The sequence below is a fragment of the Heloderma suspectum genome, chromosome 3 (genome assembly GCF_057233095.1).
Source record: "Heloderma suspectum isolate Gila_16-S chromosome 3, 16-S_ref, whole genome shotgun sequence".
Classification (NCBI taxonomy): Eukaryota; Metazoa; Chordata; class Lepidosauria; order Squamata; family Helodermatidae; genus Heloderma; species Heloderma suspectum.
In genome coordinates, this window is record NC_139460.1 from 257,072,454 (window position 1) to 257,085,613 (window position 13,160).

Consider the following 13,160-nt stretch of genomic DNA (forward strand, 5'->3'; position numbering starts at 1 on the left):
AACCACACTTGGAATACTGAGGAATGAATTGAGATCCCAGGGAGGACTGGATTCGGCCCCCAGGCATAAGGTTTTGCATCCCTAATATAAGGTCTGGAACCTGAAAGGGTTCAAGTCCTAGCAAGCATCAAGTAATAAAGAGGAAAATGTTTCTGAATATGTGAAAAATGCCTTTTATCACTGAAGCAGCACAACCACTCTAGGATTCGAGGATAGAACTTTCAAATCAGAAGGTGTCCAAGATGACACCACCTTAGAGCAAGCACTTTAGGAAACCTATATCATATGTGCATGTCTGGTGCTCTCTTGGACTATTTGCCTGTACTACCAGCAGATGACTGGGGAGCGGTGTGGATTGCTTAGGGTGCAATCCTGTTTAGAAAGAAAGAAGTCCTACAATTCCCAGCACTCCCCAGCCAGCACAGCACAGGACTGCACTCTTAGCCTTTGTCCTTCAGCAGTGAAAAGGCTCAGGCATGTCCTCAGCATGGAAGACTGAGATTTTACCACACACGCTCTTCATGACTTCAAGTTATACTTGAAAGTTGGTTAAAAGCAACTTCAGAGGTTTATCGCTTGCTTTTCATGTTTAGAAGCTCTCCAATATTTAGCATGCTGCTCCACAATCTCTTTATTGCTAGTTTATTATTTCACTGAAGTATTTATAGCTCAATCAACTTATCCCCTGGCGGAATGGCACATGAGAACAAGCATAACTGGAGGAGGCCTATGCCCTTGCCTAGCAAGCCAAAAGGTGTTCTTGGCTCTTCTCAGTGACAGACATCTGTGTGTGCCTGGCTTGAACTATCAGAAAGAAAGAAAGAAAGAAAGAAAGAAAGAAAGAAAGAAAGAAAGAAAGAGAAAACAGAAGGCTTGGCAACCTGTCTGTATACTATTGCTATCTAGTTTCACAAGGAAGGAAGAAAATACTCACTTATTGTATCAACAGTAAGAAGGTTTAAAATAGGTGGATTAACATGCTGACTTCTTTCTACTGGGTAAGCATTTCATCTTGCAGGCCATGTATTGAGATTTGTCCTACCCTCTCACAAGGCGTTATGGAGAATTAAAATTAGATTCTAGGATTTAAAAAGCCCTTCGTTTTAAGTGAAAAGTGATGCACACACCAACACAGAGTCAAAAATGTAATGTGCACTCACACACGCAGTGCAATGCAGACTTGCACACATGAGACGAGCTCACATGCATGTCTGTTTCAGAATGACACCCACCCTAGACTACACACCTTAGAACTGCACACAAGCCACTTCAGTACATACATACTGTGACAGGGACCCACACGCACACACAGATAACACAGTGCAAATCAATCCAAGCCACAGAGCAGAGGTGCAGAACCAAGGACCAAACCCAGCCTTCCTTGGGGTCCCAATTCATCCCCCTGGGATTCCCCAGATGGCCACACCCACATTCCCCAATCATTTGGTGGTTTTCTAGCTTTTATGCAGTTTTCTTCCCATTCTCAAAGGTTACAATCCCTCTCCTAAAGCTTAGTTATTGATAGCATGCGCTGTAAGCTAAAATATGCTTGCATTTTTGGTATTTTGGGCCCCACATGCTCAAACCCTTGGGGTCCCAATCTGGCCCTCCAAGGTTCCCCAGATAACTGTGCCACCTTCCCTTGGCCCCACCCCTTTCCCCCAACCACTGATTGCTTAGCCGTTTTCCCAGCTTTTGTGCAGTTTTTTCCCCTTTCTAAAAGATTGAAATGCCTCTCCCAGGGCTTAGTTACTGGCAGTAAGACCTTTAAGCTAAAATCTGCTGGTATTATTGGCACCACCCCATTTTCCTTCAGTCCCACCCACCACTGGAATGCAGCCCCTGAGAGCTTTTCCAAAACTGAATCTGGCCCTTGGACTGAAAAGAATTTCTGTACTCCTGTCACAGAGAATACCTACATAAGAAGAGCCATGCTGGATCAGACCAAGGGTCCATCTAGTCCAGCATTCTGTTCGCACAGTGGCCAACCAGCTGTCCACCAGGAACCCACAAGCAGGACATGAGTGCAACAGCACCCTCCCTACCCACTCATGTTCCCCAGCAACTGGTATACATAGGATCACTGCCTCTGGTACTGGAGGTAGCACATAGCCATCAAGACTAATAGCCATAGATAGCCTTTTCCTCCAGGAAATCTATCTATCTATCTATCTATCTATCTATCTATCTATCTATCTGTGATTAACAACCTCACCCTGAATCCCCCATCCCTTGCACCCCCCTCCTGGTATGATCAAGGTTTTTTTTCTTTTGTATATGTAAAAATGTGGAAAAATGACTCAAATGAAAGTATAAATAGCAGGTGTGGAAAAGGAAGAATCACACTGATGTCACAATACAGACTCTCTCACAGACACATGTAAGGATATGTGGCTGATATACTTAATGACAGTCATTCAAGGCCACAATATAGAGCTAAGCGCACATGACACACTGTGACAAACTCACACACGTGCCTTGACATGGACTCACAGAAACACATCTTGCCATGCTAACTCCACAACATGGACTCACACACAATGAATGAATGCCATAACACATGATGAATGATGCCATAACACAAAGTCCTGACAAAAAACATACACACCCTGCACCCGAAGCAGCTATTTACTGTGAGACAGAAACTGCATTGATGCCACAAATTGAATCTGGGACCTTCTGCATGTAAAGCAGCTGCTCTACCACTGAGCCACAATCCCTCTCTAAGGGAACCCCTGGCCCCAAAACACCAGCAAGTGTGAGCAGAGAGGAAAATCAATTAAGAGTCTTGTGGCACCTTAAACTCTTTGTTGTTTATGCTGCAACCAAATAATACAGCAATCCCTCTGGAAATTGTTACCGGGGGGGGGGGGATTCTTACCCTTCTTTATGTTAATAAATTAAGTGCATCCTCCAGTCTTGGGCAGAGGAAAACCTTGTTGCAGGAGCAGCTGTGCTTGCTCACACGTGATGTGTGCTACAGTGGGTAAGGGGGAAACATCTTCTAAAGATGTTTTCCCCAAATTTAAAAACAAAGAAGCTAAACAATAGATTCCCCAAATGGTAGGGCATTGTGTAGACTCTATCTGCCCTCCCAACTGGGAGAGGGAAGTGGGAGCTTGGGGAAGGGCCTCAGCCAAGGCCCACAAGCTGGATGGGCCAGCCTTGTGGTCAAATTGGTCCACTGCTCCACCACCATCTACTTTTCCTGCTTTTGAAAAAAGAGATGACTAGATAGATGCTGCAACTATGCAGCTATACAGTGGGGGAGTGGGTGCTCTTAAAATATATTTTTAAAAGCTTTTCATGTTTTATAACTTGGAGAGGGAGAGAATTGTGTTGCTTGGCACTAATAATTACATAAGAAAAATATTCCATAAATGCTTGTGACAGTAGCACAATTCTATTTCATACAGCAATTGCAGTAACAATAAATGAGCTGTTCGGGGGAAGAATCTAATTTTCTCTACAAGAAAAAAGCAACCTGGAAGCAAAATGTGCTGCCTATGTACAAATAAGAAATAAATGCATATTTGTTGCACAATAAACTGATAGCTTGGAATGGCTCTGAATGCATAAAACCTGTGCGCTACTGACACGTCAACATCTTCGGTGAATTGTCACTCTCAGATAAGGCCCCATCGTACAGCCTTGGTCAGATCATGCTCTGCAGCTGTAAAATGGGAGCAATGACCTACCTCACAGAGTTGTTGTGCGGGTCGCGAAAGACAGAAAGCCTAACAATGCAAGCTTACACGTGTCTGCTCAGAAGGAAATCCTATTGAGTTCAATGCTGCTTAGTCCCAGATAAGTGTGAACAGGATTGCAGCCTGAAGGTTTAAGGCTACATTCCTCCTTTAATCAGCCTGCCACTATCTTCGTCCTACGTATGGAACTAAGTTCCACTGAGCTGAATGAGGCTTCCCTTTAAGTGTGCAGCCCAAATCTTCATATGGGAAAGGAACTTTTTTAAAAAATTAAGCATTTATATCCCGCTTTAACGTATTAAAAAATAACTTTAAGGAGGCAGCTTGTAAAGGCGCTTGTCTCCTTCCAGAAGCAGGGATGGAGGTGGGGAGAGCCCATCCTCAAACCCTTGCCAGCATTAACAAGGTGGACGCGAGTCAGAAGTGCGAAAGACACTTCGCTGGGATTGGCTTTTAAAGCAGCCCCAGCCCCGCCCCCGCCCCCGCCCCCGCCCCCCACTTACAGCACGTGACCTGAAACGCCAAAGCGGGGCGGGGGGGAGTTCCATTTTAGCCAATGGCCGGAACCGGCAGGTGTTGCTAGGAGACGGATGTAAACGGCTCCCCTGCTGGAGGAGGATCCGGCAACACAGCGGGTACCATGGATGCTGGCAAGGGGGCCGGTCGCCGCCCGGGATCCTCTACGCAGAAAGCTGAACTGGAAGTGAGGTGCGAAGGGGGTGGGGGTGGGCTGCCTGGTGTTTACTGTTTCCGACAGCGCCTTCCCCAAGACCCTTCCTCCCAGGTGCAGCTGGGTCATCTTAGACCCTGCCCTGTTCTGAAGCACGCCACGAACATTTCTCTTCTCCACCCGCCCCCCCCCCCACACAAATACATTCCGTGTTTTGTGTTGTTTATTGGGTCAGTCGCTTCCGACTCTTCGTGACTTCATGGACCAGCCCACGCGTCGTCACCCCCAGCTCCCCCAAGGTCGAGCCTGTCACCTCCAGAATAACATCCATCCACCTTGCCCTTGGTCGGCCCCTCTTCCTTTTGCCTTCCACTTTCTCTAGCATCAGCATCTTCTCCGGGGTATCCTGTCTTCTCAGTATGTGGCCAAAGTACTTCAGTTTTGCCTTTAATATCCTTCCCTCAAGTGAGCAGTCTGGCTTTATTTCCTGGAGTATGGACTGGTTTGATCTTCTTGCAGTCCAAGGCACTCTCAGAATTTTCCTCCAGCACCACAGTTCGAAAGCATCTATCTTCCTTCGCTCAGCCTTCCTTATGGTCCAGCTCTCGCAGCCATAGGTTACTACGGGGAATACCATTGCTTTAACTATGCGGACCTTTGTTGTCAGTGTGATGTCTCTGTTCTTCACTATTTTATCAAGAGTTGTCATTGCTCTCTTCCCAAGAAGTAAACATCTTCTGATTTCCTGGCTGTAGTCAGCATCTGCAGTAATCTTTGCACCTAGAAAGACAAAGTCTGTCACTGCCTCCACGTTTTCTCCCTCTATTTGCCAGTTATCAATCAAGCTGGTTGCCATAATCTTGGTTTTTTTGAGGTTGAACTGCAACCCAGCTTTTGCACTTTCTTCTTTCACCTTCGTCATAAGGTTCCTCAACTCCTCCTCACTTTCAGCCATCAGAGTGGTATCATCTGCATATCGGAGATTGTTAATGTTTCTCCCAGCGATTTTAACTCCAGCCTTGGCTTCATCAAGCCCAGCACGTCGCATGATGTGTTCTGCGTACAGGTTGAATACGTAGGGTGGGAGTATACAACCCTGCCGTGCTCCTTTCCCAATCTTAAACCAGTCCGTTGTTCTGTGGTCTGTTCTTACCGTTGCTACTTGGTCATTATACAGATTCCTCAGGAGGCAGACAAGATGACTTGGTATCCCCATACCACCAAGAACTTGCCACAGTTTGTTATGACCCACACAGTCAAAGGCTTTAGAATAGTCAATAAAACAGAAACAGATGTTTTTCTGAAACTCCCTGGCTTTCTCCATTATCCAGCGGATATTGGCAATTTGGTCTCTAGTTCCTCTGCCTTTTCGAAACCCAGCTTGTACATCTGGCAATTCTCATTCCATGAATTGCTGGAGTCTACCTTGCAAGATCTTGAGTATTACCTTACTGGCATGTGAAATAAGTGCCACTGTTCGATAGTTTGAACATTCTTTGGTGCTTCCCTTCTTTGGTATGGGGATATAGGTTGATTTTTTCCAATCTGGTGGGCATTCTTGTGTTTTCCAAATTTGCTGGCATATGGCATGCATCACCTTGACAGCATCATATTGCAAGATTTTAAACAGTTTAGCTGGGATACCATCATCTCCTGCTGCCTTTTTATTAGCAATGCTTCTTAAGGCCCATTCAACCTTACTCTTCAGGATGTCTGGCTCTAGCTCACTGACCACACCGTCAAATCTATCCCCAGTATTATTATCCTTCCTAAATAGATCTTCCGTATATTCTTGCCACCTTTTCTTGATCTCTTCTGCTTCTGTTAGGTCCTTGCCATCTTTGTTTTGGATCATACCCATTTTTGCCTGGAATTTACCTCCGATGTTTCTAATTTTCTGCAAGAGGTCTCTTGTCCTTCCTATTCTATTATCTTCTTCCACTTCCGCACATTGCTTGTTTAAAAATAATTCCTTATCTCTTCTGGCTAACCTCTGGAATTTTGCATTTAATTGGGCATATCTCCCCCTATCACTGTTGCCTTTTGCTTTCCTTCTTTCTTGGGCTACTTCCAGTGTCTCAGCAGACAGCCATCTTGCCTTCTTGGTTTTCTTTCTCTTTGGGACATTTTTTGTTGCCGCCTCCTGAACAATGTTGCGAACTTCTGTCCATAGTTCTTCCAGGACCCTATCTACTAAATCTAGTCCCTTAAATCTATTCTTCACCTCCACTGCATATTCGTGAGGAATATTAGTGAGCTCATATCTAACTGATCTGTGGGTCTTCCCTGTTCTCTTTAGTCTGATTCTAAATTGTGCAATAAGAAGTTCGTGATCTGAACTACAGTCAGCTCCAGGTCTTGTTTTTACCGACTGCATAGATGTTCACCACCTTTGGCTACAAAGGATGTAGTCAATCTGATTTCGGTGTTGACCGTCTGGTGAAGTCCATGTATAAAGTCGTCTCTTAGGTTGTTGGAAGAGAGTGTTTGTTATGCACAGTGAGTTGTCTTGGCAAAATTCTATCAGCCTATGTCCTGCTTCATTTTGTTCTCCCATCCATGTTTTGTAGCTGCTTCTAAATTCCTGATAGGGTAGAGCAAAATTGTTTGCTGGCCCTGATACAAAAAGGGATACTCTGAGCATGTGCAGATTCTCATTTTAAATTCACTTAAATCATAGCACCACCATGACTACGGGAATAAAATAGGATGCTGATGCTAGACGCATTTTCTGGGGTATCAGCATCGTTTTGTTATAGAAAAGGATAATCTATTTTTAAAGTAAAAATATATAAAGTGACTTTCAGTAACCATGTGCATGCCTGGCAGGGTGCTTCATTTTTTAAAGTTTTTAAAAAAAAATTAAAATTTTTAAAGTTTTTAAAAATGAGAAAGGAAGGGTGCTTCAGTGACCACCAGCATCAGCCCCTTGCCCAGCTACGGACACTGGGCCTGTTTGCTGCTGTCCCTTATCAGCTACCATTCTCTGGGTGGCCATTTGCAGGGCTCCTGGGAAGTAGGTCCTGGACTTTGGCCCTGAGATCCAGCCCTAGCTGCATCACTGCTTCCTCCTCCGTTGTAAGGCTGCATGCTTCTGCACATTTACCTAGTAAGTAAGTTCCATTCTTACCAAGTCTCCAAAGCCCACCCATTTGTAGTAAGGGAGGATCAAGTATTTGCTCTACGGAGCATATCTCTAAAAGATTCTCTCCATCTCCCCAAAGCCTTTCCCATGATCATCCATTTGTGCCTCTGCTTTAGTTAATCCAGAATCAGTATTGCCCATGTCAGAATTCTGGATTTCACACGGAGCTGTCCTTCAGGCCAGACACATACTTCAAGAGTATAGATGCAGAAAGGGTTCGTAGATTTGCAGATCAAGTCAAATAAAAATACCCCGTGAGCTGGCCCTTTATCAACCTGGGTTATACGTGCATCAGGAAGATGGTATGTGTGTTGGCTTTTGATGCATCTAATTGGTTAAACTTTTTTTTAAAGTTTCTGAATGGCTAACCATAAGTTGTGCTGTACATCCATATAAACTATAAATGTGACTGAGTGTTGATAACAACAAAGGAAGTCTGGGACCTTCCCTCCATCTATTACACTGTTTTTCATTTATGGAGGTATGTCATTGACATACCTCCATGAATGATGATGATGTTGAAATAAATACATTATTAAAGTCCAAAAAGAATTTCATCTATCATTCGTTCGTTCATTCAATATGAATTGAGGTCAAGGATTATTGCACCCTTTATCAAAGACTTTTCTATCTAAGTGTGTTGTATGTAATCATACTACACAAACTGCACTGGATTTGCTCAGTGGAAATTTTGTTTTATGTCATCCAGTACTGTATGCTGGAGAATAACTTTATTTCTCTTAAAATGCCATATAATCCTAATTTATTTTTTCTCCCAAGGTGGGTGCAGGGATTCACCAACAGGAATATTGGTTTTGTCAACAACAGGACTATCTGCTATCCATGCGGCAATTACATCATTTTTATTAACATCGACACACAGGACAGGTCAATCGTGCAATGTCAGTATGGAAGTATAGGAGCCTTTGCAGTGAATGCAAACCAAAATGTTGTTGCCTTTTCTGACCGACAGCTGAATCCTACAATCTATATCCACAATTTTCCAGGACTAAAGAAAGTAGCCAAATTAAAAGGTAACTAAACATGTGGATACCCTCAATCAAAACCATCTTGAAATAAAACTTGCTTTAGGGGAAAGCTTGAAAAAAATATATTGAATTAAGAGACCAGCCAGGTAGAGAATCAGTATTCATATTCCTGTGTTGCTTTATTCCATAACAATCCCATACATATTTGCCATGCATAAATTTAGCCTATGATGGAGTTTTAAAACATTACTGAGCTCAGTTTCTAAGGTTGCAATCTTATGCATGCTTAGAAAGAAAAAGTCCTACAATTCTCACCATGTCCCAGCCAGTGTGACAGCATAGGAATGTGCCTTGAATAAAGTGAATAAAAGTCATGAGAATGATCACCAATAATAATTGTGCAGTAGGACCAAATTAAAAAAACAGAAATGTCCCTGAATCAGCCCAGTATGAGGTCCTCAGAGACTAGTTTTGTGATGTGTGAATTCTGTAAAAATGGAGCAAGACAGAAGGCAGGGTGGGAGACCAGTTATGTCTGATTCAAAAAATAAAATCAAGAGCAAATATAAGCTGGCCACTACCATACATGTTGTGGTCATCAGTAGGCTGGATTTGTATAATATGCTGTATGGGGGCTGCCTTTCAAGACTGTTTGAAACCTTCCATTCTGTTCAAAATGTAGTTGTCAATTTAGTTTCAGGGAAGAGCCAAAGGGTGCAGTACATTATACTGGCGCTAAAACAGCTGCACTGGCTTTCAAAGTGTCTTGATCCAGGCTACTTACGAAAACTCTTTCTTTCTTACTAGTCTCCTTGCACACTTAGATCCTAAGAAGATACTTTTCTCCAGGTCCCCTCTTTGGCAGATGAAGTGGAGGTATTTCTCCGTAGTAGCGCTCTCTCTCTCTCTCTCTCTCAGTCTCTGGAACTCCCTCTCTGGGAAGCCTGCCACGCTAGCTCTATCCTTACCCTCCTGAAATTAGAGAAGACCTTTTAATTTCAGTAGGCGCACGCGCATGCGTGTGTACTGTTTTAAGGTTGCATACCTAAATGCATGTATGAGGGAGTAAGCTGCTAGTAAATCCCTAGTAAGCTGCTAGTAAGTTATATGGGACTTACCTCTAAATAAACATGTTTAGGATTTCACTGCATGTCAACTTTTTTATCTTTCTGCTCCCTTGCTTTTATGAGTTTGTAATTTTAGTGACTGTATTCTTAATTAACTGTTATGCTTTGATTGTTGTTGATAATTACTTTCAATATTTTGTAAGCTGCCCTGAGGCCATCTGGAGCTGTAAAACATTTTTTTTTACACCCAATCAAGATATTTTCCCACTAAAATGTATCATGAAACTAACCCCTGGGAGACCATCTCATTAGCTAACTTGGGCATATGTTTTATGTTGTGTGCAAAAAGTTGGAGCAATTGTTTTTATTCCATGAGCGATAATGACTTGGGATATTTCTGAATGAGAAGGAATTTAATGTGAAGGGAAATTTTCTGAAATCATGACTTTCTGATAACTCTTCAATGAGTGACAAAAATCTCTGGAATTAATACATTTACAGCACATTTACATCTTATGCGTATCTACTCAGAAGAAAGTCCCATTGAGTTCCCAGGTAAATGGGTATATTATTGCAGTTTTAAAGTGGAACTTTAAGAATGATTCATTAATGCCTTGAAAATAAGATGTAGTCTTCTTTAATCCATGGAGGGAGCAATCCTATCACCGCTAGACAGCGGCTAGGTGGCCATAGGATACCTGGTTTTCCGGGAACCGACCTCCCCCCATTTCCGCGCTGCCTCAGAGGCAGTGCAGAACAGCCCCATGCTCCGCGCTCACAAGAGGAGTGTGGAGCAGTCGAAAAGGGGCGTGTCTGGGGGTGTTCCGGGGTGGAGAGGATGGAAATGCCTGTATGACACATCCTGTGTGTCATACAGCAGCCTCCTCCCCCGCTCCGCCCTCCCACCTGTCTAGCCAAAAGTGGAGGGCAAGAGAAGCTCGGAGGGAAGAATCGCCTCCATGCCTCTCCTGCCCTGCATTGGATAGGTGGTTGCCTCCAAGTTCGGACACGACCACCTATCTGAATAGGATTGCGCCCTTAAAATATCTACATTTTCTAGGTGCCATAAAATGTCCTGTCCATCTCCTGCGTGTGACCTCAAACAAATCCCAAACCATACTTTTCTTTTGGACCTCACAAATGGCCTTGCCTGAGGAACAAATCCATCCTCAAGGATGCCTAACACTTACTTCAGTGGACAATCTTGGCAGCTAAGCATGAGATTTACATGCATTTTTTTGTGTTTTGTTCCTAGTCATTTATATTTTATTTACAAGTATTTTATTCACTTATTTATTTATAAAATTCCTTAGCCATCTTTCTACCAAACAAGATACTCAAGTTGAATGGCAGCCCATATAACATATACTAAAATAAATAAAATGAAAAATAACAGTGCCATAAAAGTCAAGATTCAGATCAACAGCATTTATCTACAAACAGTATCACCTAAAGGCCGGCTGAAATAAAAAGCTCTTTGCAATTATTCAAAATCTAAAAGGAACTGACGCTAGGCAGGCCTCATAAATGATTGTTTATTAGTGTTTTCAGGGAAGGTAAATAACAAAGAATGGTGCAAAAGTTCCATACAAAAAGGATGACTATTATAAAATATACAAATAGTGTCTCTATTATGAAATATAAAATAGAATATAAGCACAATTCTAGGCATGTCTGCTCCAAAATAAGTTCCAGAAATAAGTTCAGTGGGGCTTCCACTCTCAAGTAAGTGCATAGGAAGTAAGCCCCACTGAGTTCAACAGGACTTCTGAGCAAGGATGCTTAAGATTGTCCTCTAAGACTTGTTCCGTGTCATTGAAATGGAGATAATATTTATCTAGTTCAAAATCCAAAGTTGCAGTCTTCTAGATTCACTATTTTTTAAAAAAGTAAGTTTGCTCATTTTTAAAAAGTAGGTGAGAAAGCTCAGGCCAGATAAGGTGTGATGTGGGAGATCTGTGATTGGATATCCTGACATCTTTTTTCTGCAGCCATATGGGGCGGGGACGGATTTGGATCAAAAGCATGGCACTGGAAAGAGTTTAATCCTTTTGTCAAGCCATTTGCCCCTGCTGGAATCTCTCACACACGCATACAAAGCTGTTATTAGCTACAGGGTGTGTGTGTCTAAATCAGGTAGCAGTGTCATTTTCCAAATAGCAGTTTCCAGGGGCCTTTTTAAGTTGGAGAAAGAGTTTAAGCCCCTCTTCTCCAGGCCATGCCCTTATTTAGGACACATTTTCTAAGCTTCCTTTTGGCTAAAGTGCTTATAGTCAGGCTCAAATCCTATGCATGCTTACATGGGAGTAAATCCCATTCATCTCACTGGGACTTACTTCTGACTAACCATGCATAGAACTGTCCAGAGTAGGTGTGGTTCCTTGGATGGGGCCTATTATCTCATTTTTGTTGTCTCCTAACCAGAGATATGGAAAACCTTTTAAGTTCTTCTGTGATAATACTGATTTAAATCATCTTCTTAGATACAGTAATGTGAATTGTTATGGAATTATCAGACAAAAGAAAATTGTTCTGGACAGCCTACATATTCCAGAAGTTACCTCCTTCCTCTTGGGGGAATAGAGAGCAATGCTGGGAAAGTTACAATAATTCATATCAAGCAGAACCACAAGGGATGTGCAAAATGGTTCCTTAAAAAGGATATAGAAGAGGCAGCACATATCTGCCTTGGCCTGGATACATTGTGTAGTTGTTGTCTGTTTTGGAAGCAAGAAGCAAAGGTTGGGTAGAAGCAGTCTTTAGGACTTTGTGTTTGTTGGATGCTGGGCCTCAGACTGCCTGCTGTTATCCATCCATTTCCTTTCAGGCTGGAAAAGTTGAAACAGATTTGTCCAAAGAGTCATGATGACTCACAGTTGAAAGATAATGAGACTTCCCAGCATAATAGTATGATAGGGAATGAAATAAAACACCCAACTTATAGCATGAAGCATGCAGAGATATAAAATCTGTGCTGTTTTATATTTTAGGACAAGCCAGCCTGGACTATACCTTGCTAGCATTCAGTTATGCAAGTCCTTACCTAGCGAGTTACTCTTCACTCCCAGAATTTTCCCTTTCAATATGGTAAGTGTTGGACACATTGTTTTAATATGGACAGGGATATAGTTCTTTATAGTCCCTAGGGAACTCCGCCATGCCCCCTCTTTAATGAGCTTCCGTCATGCATTAAAAACATGGTTGTTCAGGCAGGCATTTGGGGTGGACTAGCGTAATTTTAGAAATGTGATGTTTTTAATGTTGAATTTTATTGTGTAAACTGTTTTTATTGTTGTACATCGCCCAGAGTGGCTGGGTGACTGGCCAGATGGGCGATTAATGCATTTAATTAAATAAATAAATAAATTTGTGTGTCTTAAAATGGGTTTCTGGGTATTTGTAGCTAATTTTGCAGCTCAGACAAAATAATGTTTATTTTACTTCTTTGTTGCTGCATATATAACGTCCACAAGCACCTAATCACACATATTTAGCCTGCACACGTACACTCAAGGTCGCACAAAATGCTAAGCCAAAATACTTCAGAATCCTGGCATATTGTCCACAATCAAGCGTGCTGCT

General features: G+C 42.5%; 1 protein-coding gene across 1 annotated transcript in view; it reads left to right on the forward strand.

Moving 5' to 3' along the window:
• The first annotated feature begins 4,346 nt into the window (after positions 1-4,346).
• The window catches only part of CFAP43 (cilia and flagella associated protein 43), an 84,944-nt gene continuing 76,130 nt past the window's right edge, over positions 4,347-13,160 (forward strand). The window contains exons 1-3 of the mRNA XM_084846382.1: positions 4,347-4,415; positions 8,303-8,556; positions 12,569-12,665. Coding sequence (XP_084702508.1) covers positions 4,348-4,415; positions 8,303-8,556; positions 12,569-12,665 — 419 coding nt within the window. The 5' untranslated portion in view covers position 4,347. The remainder of the gene's footprint in view (positions 4,416-8,302; positions 8,557-12,568; positions 12,666-13,160) is intronic.